This window comes from Schistocerca serialis, chromosome 3, assembly GCF_023864345.2.
Source record: "Schistocerca serialis cubense isolate TAMUIC-IGC-003099 chromosome 3, iqSchSeri2.2, whole genome shotgun sequence".
Classification (NCBI taxonomy): Eukaryota; Metazoa; Arthropoda; class Insecta; order Orthoptera; family Acrididae; genus Schistocerca; species Schistocerca serialis.
This window is the reverse complement of record NC_064640.1, coordinates 441549235-441566983: the sequence shown is the minus strand read 5'-3', so window position 1 is coordinate 441566983 and position 17749 is coordinate 441549235. Positions and strand designations below refer to the sequence as shown.

General features: G+C 36.3%; 1 protein-coding gene across 2 annotated transcripts in view; it reads left to right on the top strand.

Annotated features, from left to right (window-relative positions):
- The window catches only part of LOC126470336 (galactosylgalactosylxylosylprotein 3-beta-glucuronosyltransferase S), a 186238-nt gene that overhangs the window by 141470 nt on the left and 27019 nt on the right, over positions 1-17749 (top strand). For both annotated transcript variants that reach the window (XM_050098124.1, XM_050098125.1), the window contains exons 4-5: positions 9497-9756; positions 17010-17216. In XM_050098124.1, coding sequence (XP_049954081.1) covers positions 9497-9756; positions 17010-17216 — 467 coding nt within the window. The remainder of the gene's footprint in view (positions 1-9496; positions 9757-17009; positions 17217-17749) is intronic.

The window sequence follows — 17749 nt, the reverse complement described above, 5'->3', positions numbered from 1 at the left end:
GATAGCACAGACTTTGACAGAGGACATACCTATGACAGCTGCCAATGTGCATGCATGTCCATGCCAACTTTTGCTATAAAGCAGACACCATGAACTAGCAGCCTCCAGTGGTGGACACCTGAAGGTGACTGAATGGTTGCCAGCTGTAATATTGTGGCAAGAAGGCAACATGTTCTGGCTGCAATCCTGATACCTCATAGAATGCTGTTGTGTATTTGGCACAGTTTTCTTTTAAAAAAAATCACAGTTTGTGTACGATGTTGATATGAAGTATGATATACCTTTTATCTACAGTTTGGTATTACAAATTGAATTGAACTGAATGAATTGAATGAAATTTTATTGTCGTTTAGCTATTACAGCAATTGACAAAGTCAAGTTACATAAATACAAGTTATACAGCATATATACGTGGGTTCAAGATCAAAATTTCACTATTAGTTTTCCATGTAATACGATTTTTAAAATCAAATAATATGAAAAGCATTGAATCATAAATTACTTAGTTAAAGAAATTATGCTGAACTCTCCAAACCGGTACCACTATGATATTTTACAGTCATAAAATTCCTGAAGTGAGTAGCAAGGATTTGCAGCTAACAAACTGAATAATTTGTCTTTAAATAAATCAAATGGAGCTTCTACCCATTCTAGTGGCAGTTTGTTAAACATCTTCATACCCACCACTTCATAGCTGTTCAGTCACTTGGATAATCTATAGTAAGGTATGTCAAGATGGCTACTATTTCTGGTTCCATGAGAGTGTACATCTCTTCTACACTGGTATTCTGATAAGTTGCTCTTTATATGCAGTAGAACAGTGTAAATATACATGTTTATAACGGTTAATATTTTTAAGTTGATAAACAGTGGTTTGCAGTGGGCCAGTTTATCACTGTTTGTTATAATTCAAATTACTTTCTTCTGAAGTACCAAAATGTCCTGAAGGTGTGAGCTATTGCCCCATATTAAAAGCCCATAAGATATAATGCTTTGAAAAAAAGCAAAGCAGGCCGATCTTACATAGGCCGCAGGTACATGGTTTTTTAAATTCCTTAACAAATACACCACTCTAGACAGCCTTGCACTAATGTATTTAATATATGGCTCCCAAGTCAATTTACTATCTATAACAATACCTAAGAACTTAACACTATCCATGAAGTCTGCTGCTGGCAGATCTCTTAAACTAAATACAATCTTTTGAGATTTACTCTCATTAAGCAGGAACCCATTAGCTGGAAACCAGACTGATGCGTGTGATATTGTGTCATTTGCCTCAGTTTGGAGCATATCCATGTCTGAGCTGACATTGAAAAAAGTGGTATCATCTGCATAGAGAATGGAGTGAGTATTTATGTAAGATGGTAGATCGTTTGTCATTGGGATAAATAGCAGAGGTCCTAATACTGAGCCTTGTGGCACACCACACTTAACTTCAGCTAGCTGTGATCTCTGTTTACCAATACAAACAATTTGTTGCTGAGGAAAGATTCGAAAATGTTGTCAACTTCACTGTTTGTGAATCTGTAATAAACTAGTTTGTTGAGGAGTGAAATATGCTCCACACAATCGAAGGCTTTGCTAAGATCACAAAAGGTAAGCTGAGCAAAATTTTTTCATTCATACGCATTAAGCACTTTTTTAATGAGGGAGTCAATGGCATGGACTGTGGATTTGCCCTTCCTAAAGCCAAATTGTTCTGCAGTAATAATGTTATTACATGTCAGATAATCACACAACTGGGAGTTGATGATGGATTCCAAAACTTTAGATAAAATAGGTGTCAGAGATATTGGGCAATAGCTAGATGGGCAGTTTTTGTCTCGTTTCTTGTAAGTGGGCACTACCCTGGATAATTTAATACATCTGGGGATACTACTTCAATTAGACATCTGTTTATACACTTAGTAAGAGGATATACTATGTGCCCAATTATCTTTTTAACATATTGCAAGAAATACCATTTATATCTTCACTATCGGAGGGCCTAAAATTATTTACAATAGTTAAAACATCATCTGGTGTGACCTCTGTTAAAAGGAATTTATCTTTCAGGGTGTAGTCTACATTATGATATTTAATGAGATCAGCTACAGTTTCTTGCGGCCTCCCAATGCTGTCCCTAATTTGGTTAACAGATTTTGTACAGTAGTTATTAAATTCATCTGCTGAAATTTCTACCTCAGCTTTCTGCTTGCTTTTGGCCACTGAATTTATTATAGTCCATGCTTTTTTGCATTTATTTTTTGATGACTCAATGGTGACTAGGTTATGTTGTTTATTGGCCTCATTTAAAGCATACTTATATTCCTTTTGTGCTCACAAGTACCTTTGTTTAGCTATATCAGTTTTCTGAAGTCTGTAAGAATCTCTATACAACAACCACCTCCTTTTCATATTGGCTAGTTGAGCGGTATACCATTGATTCTTATCCCTACGTCTATTATTTTTACTTTTAATGTTAACTTTACATTTGTATTGGGGGCAGTTGGTCTCGAATATATTTAAGAAAGAATGAAAAAAATCTATCGAACAATGTATTGGCAGAGCCCTGGACATTATTGTTAAATGTATGTGACCAGTCATAATTACTGAGTGAGACGATGAAATTAGACAATTTTTCTTGCGTTATTGGTCTTGTGATGATTATTTTAGACTCTTTAAACTCCTTATAGTCCATATTAGTCCTATCTGTACCGATTTTTACCCAAACTGAGTTATGGTCCGAGAAATTGAAGGCAGCTATATCTGAGGGCAGTAACTCTCTATTGACATTTGTAAGTATGTTGTCGAGACAAGCGGACTGTCTTGTGGGTTTGCAGTTCGTAAAAATGAAGTTGAATTGTCGTAACAGGTTTTTAAATTTATGTATGGTGTGCATGTCTTTGTTTACATCAAATGCGGCATTGATGTCACCACCAATCACTATACTATATTTCTTTCATTGAGGACTAAGAAAGAAGTTTAGTAAAGTCTCAAGTTTTTCTAAAAATATTAGTGGACTTCCGTCTGGTGATCTATAACGAGATACAATAGCAATTTTTAAATGATCCAGGTATACACCTGTGGCTTCAAAATGTACCTCACTGCATAGAAATCCTAGATCTAGTTCATTACTACAATTTATTAATTCTTTCTTAATGTAAATTGATACACCCCCTGAACGTGCTGCTCTCTGCTAAAGCTGTTTGCTAAGTGGAAATCATCTAGTACATGAAAAGATATTTCATTTCCTTTACACCAGTGCTCACTTAAGCATACTACATGAAATAAGTTCTCTTTTGCAAATTTGTTTAAAATGACGTGTTTTCCACTTATACTTTCAATATTGATATAACCTATCTTGAGAGACAAAGTTGGTGAGTAAATTTTTTTTTTTTTTTTATTTTTTTTTTTTTTTTTTTTTTTTTTTTTATGGGGGCAATCGCCATTACTGATATATTTCTCTCTAGTGTTACCGACATTTATTATATTATTCTTATCTTTAATCTGGTCGTCCAGTGTGAATCTGGGCAAGCCTGTTAGTCTTGGCCCTTCTTTGTTACCTCTAAAAAAGAGTTTTCCCTAAATCTAAGTGATATTGACTCAGAGCTATCGATTTTTGCTATGTCCAACGCATTGGCTACTTTTATTATTTCATTACTCTTATACTTCTTTCCGAGTTGATTCAGATGGAGACCATGAGCAGTTTGGAATCTTGTACCTAAGTACACACATTTTTAAAGTATTTACAAATTTTCTTCATTTACTCTTCTCACTTCAACATTCACATAAGACCAGGATGGAAGATCATGCCGACATGGTATTGAAAAGATGAGGATTTTTGTATTTTGTAGTTCCTGCAGTTTCTTCCTCAATGATAACAAGAAGTCTTTTCCTTCATTTCTCACTATGTTATTTGATCCAGCCAGAAAAACTGCCAGTTCCATAGCTTCTGGCGATGAAGAACCTGCTACATCTTTAAATGTTGCACTAGGTTTTATTGTGGCTGAGATATGGTGGCTTGAATTGTTCTCAACTATATCCCTTAATTTCCTTCCTTGACTGTCTGCATATAAATGTTTTTTCACAGGCCTAGGTCTGCAATTGCGGCTTGCTTTCTTGGGGTTTTCAGTTTCATATATGTATGTCCAAATCTTGTAATTGCTTTTGCACTAAATTTTAATGTAGACATAAAAACTTTCAAATACAGCTATGATTGAGGAAACCAGATAGAAAAAAAAGTACCAAAATAAACTGAAACAAACTATATTCTGGATTTTTTTGTCACAAAGTATGAAGTACAAATTTCCTTGTGATGTGTAAAACATATGTTTGTGCTTAAAAAGTAGTTTCCTGCCACTTTTATTTCCTCACACTTTACACAGGTTTTTTGAAGTCCCATGAAAGTATAAAAGAGGAATTTCATGGTAATTATGGTGGAAACAATGGGATACATGTGGGTGAAAATAACACCTAAACAGGATTGGAAAGGGAAGATTGGTACAACTGATTCACGAAAGTATAGGGGGTGGATGTCGTGCCACACAAGGTCAAATACCTGTTGTCAAAGGTAGGAAAAGTAGGTCATCTTTAGGATAAATCCAGACAACAGGTTCCCTGTCTAAAGCGTTTCTCCAGCAGTTTAAAAAACACTGAAACAGTCACTCACAAGACAGATTTTAACACTTCAAATTCACTCATACCAGATGTCACAAAGAGAGACAAACCATTGGAAAGAGTAACATAGGGCATTTCACAGACTTAACAATCCTCCATCAAAACTTGCAATCAATAAAAAATAAAATACAACTATTAGAGGTTGAGCTCCAGTCTTTGAACTGTACAGTAGTTTGTATTACTGAGCACTGGTGTAGAGAGACAGAAATCCAAAATGTAGTATTATCATTATATGAAAGGGCAAACTCTTAATGCAGAACTACTTCAATGGGTGGAGGATCATGCAATTATATCAGAAAAGGAACACAGTTCAAATCAGTACATGACCTCAGTACAGTAAGTGAAGACAAACACTTTGAAATATCAGCTATTGAATTAACAGGGCTTGATGTTACCAAGAAATTAATCATTTTGTGTTTGTGTGTATAGATCTCCCAGTGGTAGTGTCAACAATTTTTTCAGAAAATTAACAGAAGTTCTAAATAAAGTCTCAAGTACAAAGGTAAACGTATTTCAGTGTGGGGCATAAGTACAAAGGTAAACGTAATTCTGTGTGGGGCATTAACATCAACACTAATATTAAAAATGAATCCAGCAGCACCTTCATAAACATCCTTCAAAGTTTTGGCATATCCCTATTGGTCAATAGTGCAACAAGGGTTACTACAGTGACTGCATCAGTAATTGACCATGTGGCCACAAATATGGACAGGGAAAAACGTGATGTAACTGTAAAAGATCTCGGGCTATCAGACCATCTCTGTCAAATAAAAACAGTAGAATCGGGCATCGAATCATTCCCTTAACTACAAGCCTACAATCGACATCGATCAGAAACCAAAATAAAAGATTTTTGAAAAGAACTAGAAAAACAAAGCTGGGATGAAATTATCTAAATTCTCCACATTGTTTAAATTGAACTTTGAAAAGGCGTTCCAAAAGTATGCATGTCTGTATCAACATCTCACAAATACAGATGGATAACAGCAGATATCAAGAAGTCCTCCCGAACACTTAAACACCTCAGTTCCATGAAAAAGATTCACAATGATCCAGAATTCTTAAATTTCTATCATAGATACAAAAAGATCTATAGGAAGGTGCTGATTGCTGCAAAAAAGTCATCTAATAGCAAAATAATATATAATGCAGAGAATAAAAGCAAAGCAGTCTGGGATGTTATAAAAAAGGAAACAGGGAGAGGCAAACAAATGCAGAATAACATACTGCTAAGGGAGGGGGATAAGGTAATAAATGATCCACAACACTTAGCAAACTATGTAAATGAGCATTTTTCAAGTATTGCAGAGAAGTTACAGCAAAAATCCCCCAAAACAAATATAACACCTGTAAATAATGTTGCACTAAATACAATGATGTTACTGCCAACCACAGAGAATGAAGTCAATAAAACTGTTCAAAAACTAAAAAATAAAAAGTCAGTAGGCTTAGATGAAGTACCAGTGTTTGTACAGAAACAATGCGTAGGGGTTGGGTTGTTTTAGGGGAAGGAGGCCAATCAGCGAGGTCATCGGTCTCATCGGATTAGGGAAGGACAAGGAAGGAAGTCGGCCGTACCCTTTCAAAGGAACCATCCCAGCATTAGCCTGGAATGATTTAGGAAAATCACGGAAAACCTACATCAGGATGGCTGGATGTGGGATTGAACCGTCGTGCTCCGATGCAAGTCCAGTGTGCTAACCACTGCGCCACCTCACTCGGTAATGCACGGGGATTATACAAGGCCCCTTAACAAATATAATGAAGGAATCCTTCACATCAGGGACATTTCCAGAGCAGTTAAAACCCAGCCCATTTCCCTGCTGTCAGCATTCTCAAAAATAATAGAAGCAATTATGAAAGGCAGATTAATGAATTACATGAATAAATACAATCTTTTAAGTGAATCACAGTTTGGTTTCCGAAATGGCAAAAATACGGAGTCAGCTGTAGTAGAATTCACGAAAGTTGTACTTGATGCTCTTGATAAAGCTGTGTGTCACAGGCATATTTTTGGATCTTTCAAAGGCATTTGATACAGTAGACCACAAGATGGTATTAAATAAATTAGAAGCATTAGGAATAAGAGGGGTATCTAATGACTGGTTTCAGTCAGACCTAGCAGACAGGGTACAAAGAGTAGAGATAACACATACTTCAAATATATTTAACATTTAGTAAAACACTTATCAGAACCAAAATACATTAATATAGGGGTTCCGCAAGGTAGCATGTTATGACCAATACTATTCCTTGTATACATTAATGACTTTCCCAGTAGTGTTACTCATGGTGAAAAAATTCTCTTCCCTGATGACAGTAATATTATATTCACTGAGAAAACAAGAGATTGCCAAGCAATAAAGTGACATTGAACATAAGGAAAACTAATGCCATGAATTTCAGTTTGAAGAGGAAAAAGACAATGGTAAATTAAATGTAGATGGCACCTCTATAGACTGTGTAACAAATGCAAAATTTCTAGCAATGAATATTGATTCTCAGTTGAAGTGGTGTGAACACACAAAGGTACTTGCAAACAGAATGTCATCAGCATGTTATGCCTTTAGAATCCTATCATCAGTGTGTAACATGTTATATCTTTTAGTTACATATTATTCATATGTACACTCAATTCTTAGCTATGGCATTATTTTTTTGGGAAAAAATGCACAAAATATGAACACTATTTTCAAACTCCAGAAAAGAGCCATAAGAATAATAACCAAAATACTAGTCAAGCTCATTGTAAAGATCTGTTCAAAACACTGGGGATTTTAACCGTTCCATGTGAATACATTTACCAGTCAGTTGTACACATTAAAAATAGCATTGGTAATTACTGCACAAACAGCGCTGTCCGTGACCATGCAACAAGAAATAGACTCAACTTACATTTACCAAGAAAAAATAAACATAAAACTCAAAACAGCATTTTCTACCAAGGAATAAAATTGTACCATAAATTACCAAAAGAGATTAAAGGAATTGCAAAAATACTTATTTAAAAAGGCAGCTGAAAAGTACCTGTTATGCAGTACTTTTATACATTGAAGGATTACTTAGATAAAAAGAGTATGGATTTGATAAAAAAAAAACTAGTTGTTGTTGTTGTTGTGGTCTTCAGTCCTGAGACTGGTTTGATGCAGCTCTCCATGCTACTCTATCCTGTGCAAGCTTTTTCATCTCCCAGCAATGCAGAGCACAACACTAACACCTCTTCCTCTTTTTGAGCTCAACATCTCACTCAGTTTTTCAGGATAGCAAATGGGAAGTTGCGGTACAGAAAATGGCCCAGAGATTACCTGTGTGTGTGTGTGTGTGTGTGTGCGTGCGTGTGTGCGCGCGTGTAGTGTTATGAAACAATGTGCGTATAGTGTGTTCAGTGACTGATAATGAGATATGAGTGAACAGTGTGGCATTACATTATTTAATAATTTATGTGTAAAAAAATGTATTTTATACCAGGAGTAAATCTAATGACTGTCTCTAACTACAAGTATGTAAATATATGTGTACTGGTATATGTATTAGCTTATTTTAAATTGGTCTAAACTTGTAAATACTTTGTCATGTCCTAAATCCTTGTAAAAAGAGATCTAGGGATGAATAAGGTACTAATAATAATAATAATAATAAAATACATATTTAGGAATTCGATGAAAGTAGCAAATAAATTTTAGGAATATGGGTAAAACAATTGTGTTACTGCCCAGTAATATGTTTTCAATGTTAACATTGCGCTCTGGTGAGCAACAGGCACATACATTTTTTTTTTAAATTTAGTCAATATGTTAATCTAATGTTTGAGAAGTACTTTTCCTGTGCAGTAATTAGTGTTATCTAGGATGGTATATACATCAAAGACTAAAGTGTCTCAAATGTTAAGGTGCTAATATTGCAGCCGGTAGAACTGGCATTCAAATCCCCCATCTGTCCATTTTGATTTTTGTTTTCCATGTTTCCCTAAATTTATTGAGGCAAGTAAAAGGATGATTCCTTTGATAATGGGATGGCTAATTTCTTTGCCCATTCTTGTCCTTTCACTGCATGTACTCAGTCACTAATGAACTTGCAATTGATGGGACACTACACCCCAATCTTCCTTCAACATCAGAGTTCATTCAGTGTTACAATACACCCATATCATTTGGTAATAATGACTGAACCAGTTCACTTCTACAAAGTTCTTTCTTACATTTTGTGATTATTATATCTTTTGCACTTATATGATTGTATAATCTAGTAACCATCAGAAATAGTGCACCAAAAATGTATGGAGTGAAGAGCAGCAATTAATTTATATTGAACTTAAATATTTATGGGAATGTAGAAGTCTTTTAATGAACTATTTGCCTCAAATCATATAATGCACGTTACTAAGGGATTCGCAAGCCCCACATATATTTGTGTGTGTTACCTACTGAGCTAATATCTTGAAAGTAATTTTAATATTTTTTGCATCAAAACTTGATATACTACTTTTATGTAAAACTCATCTGATGTATACGGTTGTGAATGAATGCAGCCACTCACCGTTTCTTTCTGAACAGTGGACAGAGAAACAAGAAGTTGCAAATTTTGAGCAACATTTGAAGTTTTGAATTTTTTTCTGTTGTTCTGCCCATGATTTCTAATCACATCCATTGTTGAAATATTGGTGATACTAATTACTTGAGATGCTAGTGTGTAAAATAATGTTTTCATGCATGCTCCAATTTTTTTTAATGGATTTTTTTTTTGTAAGGTTAGGCCTACTAGTTGGTAAAACTTTAGTTCATGGCCTTGTGAAAATATAGCTTTCATATTTACTGCTTAATTATTCTTATTCCAGGTATTCCTTTCACCCACATTGCAAGCCCAATGCCAGAGGTGTATCGCAAAGCAGATATTGTTCCAAGAGGTGTAGCCAATAGACGAGCTGCACTCAGCTGGATAAGAAAGCATGTGAAGAATGGTGTGATATATTTTGGAGATGATGATAATACATTTGATTTAGAGCTCTTTGAAGAAATTCGTGGTACGAAGCGAGTTTCAATGTTCCCAGTTGGTCTCATTGGTGACTATGCAGTTAGTTCTCCTGTGTTAAGAAAGGTATTTATGATGTAACTTGCAGTTTACAGAATGATGAAAATTGCACATAAATGTAGAGTTATTTATCAAAATAATTTACACAGGCACTCAAGCTGTAAAGAATCTTGGATGGATATATCATCAGTTACTGCTCTCATTGCTGGTACATTAAAATACTCAAAACTCTACAGTTATCAAACTGCATGACATTTTTGTTGAAAGAGGAACTTGTGTATTGAAAGACATCTCTCAAAATGTCTCTTGGTCCCTTTTTGCCTCCATTTCTAAATAGAAAAGGAAACAACAAAATATTATTCCACTGGTGTTTTAAAATCTTGCATTGTGTTTGCACTTAGCTAAATGTGATTTTTTAAAAAGCATGCATTTTCACATTGGCTTAATTTGGAGACTGGCATCCTTTCAAAAGTAATTATTAACAGTTGGGGATTTGTCTACACTCTTTTCTGATCGTAGAAAGTGGCCAGTCTCAATAATGGTAAACAGAAGCCCTTTCATTGTACAGAGAGGATTGCAATTGTAATAATGGTTAGTTCCATAATGTTAGGCCTATGATTCAGCAGATGTATCTCTTGAAGTACGCAGTTTGCAACAGTGAAATAACTCTGTGCTCTCAGTTTTGAACTGAAGTAGGTGAAGTACGGTCAGTAGTTAATGCACTGGACTCGCATTCAGTAGGAACAAGTTACAGATCCCCATCCAATCATTAAGAACATTTTTTCTGTGATTTACGATCACACTTACAAGAAATGTTGTGATGGTTCCTTTGAAATGGTTCACATCCGATTTCCTTCCCCATACTTGTGTAATCTAAACTTACGTTCCAATAAGAATGAAGTTATCAGAGATGGAACGTCAACCTCAACCCCTCCCTCCTCCCCTTTATTCTAACCATTTTAACTCAGTAGACTTGCTGCTGTGGCCAAGATTACAAACTTATACTGGTGTGGTGGGTCTTGATCTTGATCTTGGTTATTCATCTGTGCACCGTGGCAAGCAAGTGAAGGAGAGGTTGTGACATACATTTTGTGATCAAAACCTCAAATGGGTGTTGTTCCAGTATTGGTAGGTGGGGAGACACTACACATGGCCTGCACCTAAATAGGAAGGGGAAAGATAAGTTAGCTTTTCTGTTAGTAGATACTGTGAGAGGGGGCCACAGTCACACAAGGGATGATCCCTGTGGTTAATAGGACGAGGCAGATAGGTTTTTTAGGTTAAAGACAAAGTCCAGACAGACAATCATAAAAAAAATAGAATAAAAGAAGCTTTATGTACAGTAAATAGGGATAAAGCTAACCACATCAAAATATCAGGGGAATAAAATGTAAAGTAGATAAGCTGTTATTGTGTTTAGATGATCTCAAAAATAAGAATGAGACTAATATACCTTGTCTGTCTGAGCACCAAGTAACCGTGGGAATGGAAAGTGTCAGTCTAAATGGGTATAGTTTAGCATCTTACACTTGCAGATCTAGCATGGATAAATGAGGAGTTGCCATTTACACAAAACAAGGGTTAAGTACAAAACAGTAGAAGTAAGCAAATATTGTGTCAATCAGCACTTTGAAGTTTATGCGTGTGAACTACAGCTAGATAATGTAGTGCTGATGTTAGCAACAGTGTACAGCCCCCATTAGGAGATTGGGAGTTACTCATAAAAAAGTTTGACTCCATCTTATGCTGTCTGTCAGACAAAAATAAGAAGTTATTAATCTGTGATGATTCCAATTTAAACTTTCTAAGCAATTCTGATAGGAGAAGTGAGCTAGAAGTGTTATTAATGACATATAACTTAGAATCGGTGATCAATTTCCCTACACATATAGCTCAAAATAGTAGCACTCTAATAGGTAATATTTGCAAAACTAGATCTAATGAGCATTCCAAGCGTATACATCTATGAAACTCTCACTTTCACGAAAAGAAACACACAACTTTTTGAGGGCAGCAACTTCTTCTTGCATCAATATGATACTAGATATAGAACAAGCTACATGTTAACCATCCACCGTTTAAAATCATATGAAAAACCCCCATACTATATGGGCATGAAATTTGTAAATAAAATATGGAAAGATATGGTTGACCCAAATGTAAAAGATACCAAAAGGGACCTGGAAAAATATCTGAAAGATAAATGTTACTATAGTGTAGAAGATTTTGTGAATGGCAACAATGCATTCTAATTGTAATTAAAATACCTCTTTGAAGATGTTACACAATATATATTATTAGTTTATTGTCTATTTTTAGTATTATTATATATAGTGTAAAACTGACAGACAAGTCACCTATGTCACAATCTTTGATTGTATAAGGCATGTTATATGATAATAAAAATTGAATTGAATTGAATTGAATGAAACTAACACATGCTTTCCCTGTGATAAATGGATTATCAGATCATGATGCACAACTGATTAACTTACAAAACTTAGCAGGGTGTACAGTTCAGAAACCATTGAGTAAAAGTGTAAGGCTGGTCAACCCCGGTATCTATAAAGCGTTTCAGGGAAATTTGAAGAAATGTTAACTGGGGAGATGTATATAATGAGCCAAATGCCAATGATAAATGCAACATGTTTCTTGAGAAATTTATATCCCTTATTGAACACTGTTGCCCCCAAAAAATTACTAAATGTAACACCAAACAGTTTTCAAAGGAACCTTGGATCATTACAGGTATTAAAGTGTCTTCATAAAGGAAAAGAAAATTGTACAAGGCAGCAAGAATTAGTAAAGACCGAGAAGTAATTTTACACTATAAAAATTATTGTAACATACTCAGAAAAGTTGTCAGAAAATTAAAAAAAATATGTATATTAGGGATGAAATTAACAACTCGGGCAATAAAATCAAATCAGTATGGAATGTTGTTAGAAGGGAGACATGAAAAGTAGCCACTGGGGTAGATTGTATTACTATTAAAGAGAATGAGACCATCTTAACCAACAGTACACAAGTAGCTAATATATTTAACAACCATTTCTTAAGTGTAGGTAAAAAAATTGGTGAGCATAGTTAAAAAAAAAAAAAGGGCATACTGTACATATGGAAGAGTCAGTTTTGAGAGATCCTAGTCAAATTAATTTTCATCTAACAACCTCTTGTGAAATGAGGAAAATCATTAAATCTCTGAAAAATAAATGTTCTTTTGGAGTAGACGACATCTCTAAAAAGATATTAAAACTGTGGAGCAGTTACAGCTGATGTTTTGAGTCACATCTGTAATGCATCACTAACTCGCGGTATTTTCCCAGACAGGTTAAAATATGCCATTGTCAAGCCTCTCTACAAGAAAGGGGACACCACAGATGTCAATAATTACTTGTCAGTATCCTTTCTCTCAGCATTTTTGAAGTTGTGGAGAAAGTAATGTGCTCAAGAGTGGTTAGCCATCTCAGCAGTAATGGGATACTTAGTGAAGCACAGTTTGGATTTCAAAAATGCTGTTTCACTGAGGCAGCAATATACAATCTCACTGCCCACGTAATAGAGTCTTTAAATAGTAAAATGTCACCAATAGGAATTGTCTGTGGCTTATCCAAAGCATTTGATTGTGTGAACTGTGAATTTATGTTAGAGAAATTACAGTTCTTTGGTATAAATGTAACAGCATATGAGTGGTTTGTCATATCTACAGAACAGGAAGCAAAAGGTTTCTTTATATGGTTTAAGTGATTTAAGGAAGTTTCCCAATTCATCTAACGGGGATTAAATTACTTCTGACATGTTCCACATCCTGGAGGACCTCCTCACTACAGATCAATTGGAATGAAAGTAAATCTAATCTAATCTAATCTTTAGGTGTTCCACAGGGTTCGATTGTGGATCACCTTCTGTTCTTGATATATATGAATAACCCCCCTTCTTATCCGAAACAAGAAGCTAAACTGACACTGTTTGCTGATGATACAAGCATCATTATTAATCCAGTAAAAGAAATTCTAATAGAAAATGATACAAATAATATCTGGAAAAGTTATTGAAAGGTTTTCTACAAATGGGCTTGCTCTCAATTTTGAGAAAAACACAGTGAATCCAATTTTCTTCTGCAAGGAGTACAGTTCCTTCAATAAATATAACACATTAACAGAAATCAGTAGCCGGGATATAGCATACTAAGTTTTTGGGTGTACATATAGATGAGAATCTTAACTGGAAAATTCATATTTTAGATCTCCTAAAGCAACTAGGTCCAGCAACTTTTGCAATCAGAATAATTGATGATTTTGAGGATATAGAAATTAACAAGCTAACATACTTTACATACTTTCACCCTCTGATGTCATATGGAATAATATTTTGGGTTAACTCAACACTTAGGCAAAAAGTAATAATGAGCGTATGGCATTGGTGGCAGGGAGACCCCTCGCGGGGCAGTTCGGCCGCCGCTCCACAAGTCCCTTAACGCCACTACGGCGACTTTTAAGTGAATGAGGATGAAATGATGATGAAAGACACACAACACCCAGTCATCTCGAGGCAGAGAAAATCCCTGACCCCGCCGGGAATCGAACCCGGGACCCCGTACACAGGAAGCAAGAACACTACCGCAAGACCATGAGCCGTGGACAGACAAAAAGTATTCACTGCTCAAAAGAAAGTGGATAGAATAATGTGTGGGGGCTCATAGTCTCACATCTTGTAGGCATCTCTTTAAAAGGTTTGGGATTCTTACAAAGCCTCACAGTGCGTTTACTCGGTAATGAAATTTGTCCTCAACAACATATACCAGTTTAAAAACAAAAGTGACATTCATGATTATAATACCAGAAGAAAGACTTACACTATCCTCTACTTAACCTATCTTTGGCACAAAAAGGGGTGAGGTATGCTGCTGTAAAACTTTTCGATAAATTACAAAATGAAATAAAATGTATGATAGACAGCAGTAACCATTTTTAAAAATAAATTGAAATCATATCTCCTTGACAACTTCTTCTATACCATAGATGAATTCTTGAATAGGAATAAATAAATCTGTAGGTATAATATATGTGTTTAGTGTCATTTAAGAGCATGGAATAACTAACAAAAATTTGTTATGTGTTTGACATGTTCCACATCATAACAGTTACTGTGACATTGATCAATGGGACACACAATTATTTAACTGACTAACTAACTAACTCACCAAATTAGGCACCAGCATTGTAGGCTAACTCCCCCCCCCCGCCCCCCCCCCGCTTTTCTCCTCCTCCCACTACTCCTCACTCACTCACTCACTCAATCACTCATAAAATGGCTTGTGGAGTGAGAGCAACTAATATTGTTGATGGTGACCTGCCCACTGGATGAGATTGTTGACCTTGACATTTAGGACTAAACTATATGTGCTGCCTCTCTCAACACGAAGACTTTATCATATCAATATAGCACCACTAAAAGGCACACATGCATAGATTACGATAGGTGCTAGTGTCCACATAAAGTAAGAATTCTTTTACAGTTAGGTGGCTAAACAATGGTTCAAATTTTTTAAGTCAGCTGTGCAATATGACCCTTTGTTTTATTCTACCAAGTACATTTTCTCTGCTTGTGAGATGAAGAAAAGTGATAAATACCCATTTCTTCAATAGCATTCATATGAAGAATCATTAATTTGCAAATAGATATACATGCTGTATACACTTATGCTCATAAATTAAGGATAATGCTGATACATGGTGAAACAATGCTCTGGTGTGCGGTCTGCATGCTTAAATCACCTCGGGGTATGATCATGCGGTGCATTTGACCTGCGGTCATCGTACAGTGGCGCTGGGCAGCAGTCCACATACGCAGAGGTGTGTTTGTGCATGTCAGAGTATGGTTCAGCCAGTGAGTGTGCAAATGTTTTCAGATGTGCTAATGGTGACTGTGTGTTGAAAATGTTTCAAAGAACACTTATTGATGACGTTATGAGGAGTATAATACTAAGGCAACGGGAGGGTGGTCAAAGACAGCAGGTCATAGCACGGGCCCTCCGTGTGCCAAAAAGTGTGATTTCAAGATTATGGCAGCGATTCCAGCAGACAGGAAATGTGTCCAGGCACTACAGTATGGGACAGCCACAGTGTACAACACCACAAGAAGACCGATGTCTCACCATCAGTGCCTGCAGATGGCCACGGAGTACTGCAGGTAGCCTTGCTCAGGACCTTACCACAGCCACTGGAACAGTTGTCTCCAGACACACAGTCTACAGACGACTGAGCAGACATGGTTTATTTGCCCAGAGACCCGTAAGGTGCATTCCACTGACCCCTGGTCACAGGAGAGCCCGTAAAGCCTGGTGTCAATAACGCAGTACACGGTCATTGGAACAATGGTCCCAGATTATGTTCACGGACAAGGCCAGGTGTAATATGAACAGTGATTCTCGCCAGGTTTTCATCTGGCATGAACCAGGAATCAGATACCAACCTATTAATGTCCTTGAAAGGGACCTGTATGCAGATCGTGGTTTGATGGTGTGGGTTGGGATTATGATTGGTGAATGTACACCCCTGCATGTCTTTGACAGAGGAACTGTAACTGGTCAGGGGTATTGGGACGTATTTTGCACCAGTATGTCCGCCTTTTCAGGGGTGCAGTGGGTCGCATCTTCCTCCTGATGGATGATAACGCATGGCCCCACCGAGCTGCCATAGTGGAGGAGTACCTTGAAACAGAAGATATCAGGCAAATGGAGTTGCCTGCCTGTTCTCCAGACCTAAACCCCATCGAGCATGTCTGGGATGCAACCGGTCGACATATTGTTGCACGTCTTCAAACCCCTACAACACTTCAGGAGCTCTGACAGGCACTGGTGCATGAATGGGAGGCTATACCCCAGCGGCTGCTCGACCACCTGATCCAGAGTATGCCAGCCCATTGTGTGGCCTGTGTACGTGTGCATGGTGATCATATCCCATATTGATGTCAAGGTACATGCACAGGAAACAGTGGCATTTTGTAGCACATGTGTTTTGGGACGGATTTCTCAACTTATCACCAATACCATGGACTTACAGATCTGTGTCGTGTGTGTTCCCTATGGGCCTATGCTATTAGCGCCAGTTTTGTGTAGTGCCATGTTGAGTGGCACCACATTCCGCAATTATCCTTAATTTATGAGCGTGAGTGTATATTACATATAGTAAAAAATTTATATAGGTTCATTCACTCTGTAAGAGACCCTTGTTTTAATTATTAACATAATATAGTTACTGCATGAGTAAAGAAAGTGAAGCACTTTACTGAAATTTACTTTTTGTACTTATATTTAGGGAAGAGTTATAGGATTTTTTGATTCATGGCCATCCAAGAGAAAGTTTCCAGTAGACATGGCTGGATTTGCTGTGAATGTTGAGTTTTTATTGGAACATCCAAATGCAACCATGCCATACAAAGCTGGATATGAAGAGGACCACTTTCTTCGAAGTCTTCACTTAAAATTGGAGGATATCGAACCAAAAGGAAACTCGTGCACTCAGGTAATATATGTGGGAGGTACAGGCTTTTATTTCATAGTTGGTTGGTTGTTTTCTTACACAGGGAAACTTAGGTGCATGTGGGATAATTTCCATGTGTTAAACAGTGATTGGGGTAGCCTTTTACATGAACATGATTCTTTTTTTGCACATTAATTATAATTATAGATGAGAAAAAATTATGGTTATGACTTTGGCATATATTCTTGTATAACTCTTCACACACTTGTTTTGAAATGTGTGGTGTACGTTTCGCCACAAACAGCTTAGTGTGCTACACAATGTAGTTATTTTGAGATTAGGCTTCCATTTCGATAGATGCTGTCAAGCCATATGAATTGCATTCTATCTTTTATTTTGTTTCATTAAATACATTAATTTCACTTTAAATTTGTATTTCATTATGTGCTAGATCAAGGTAGCTGTCAAGTGAGTGTAAAGTGAAAATATTTTAAATAGTGTCTGTTTTCAGTATATTTTATTATACATACCCATTAAGATATATATTCACGAGGTAGTGTGTCTGAGGTTGAATT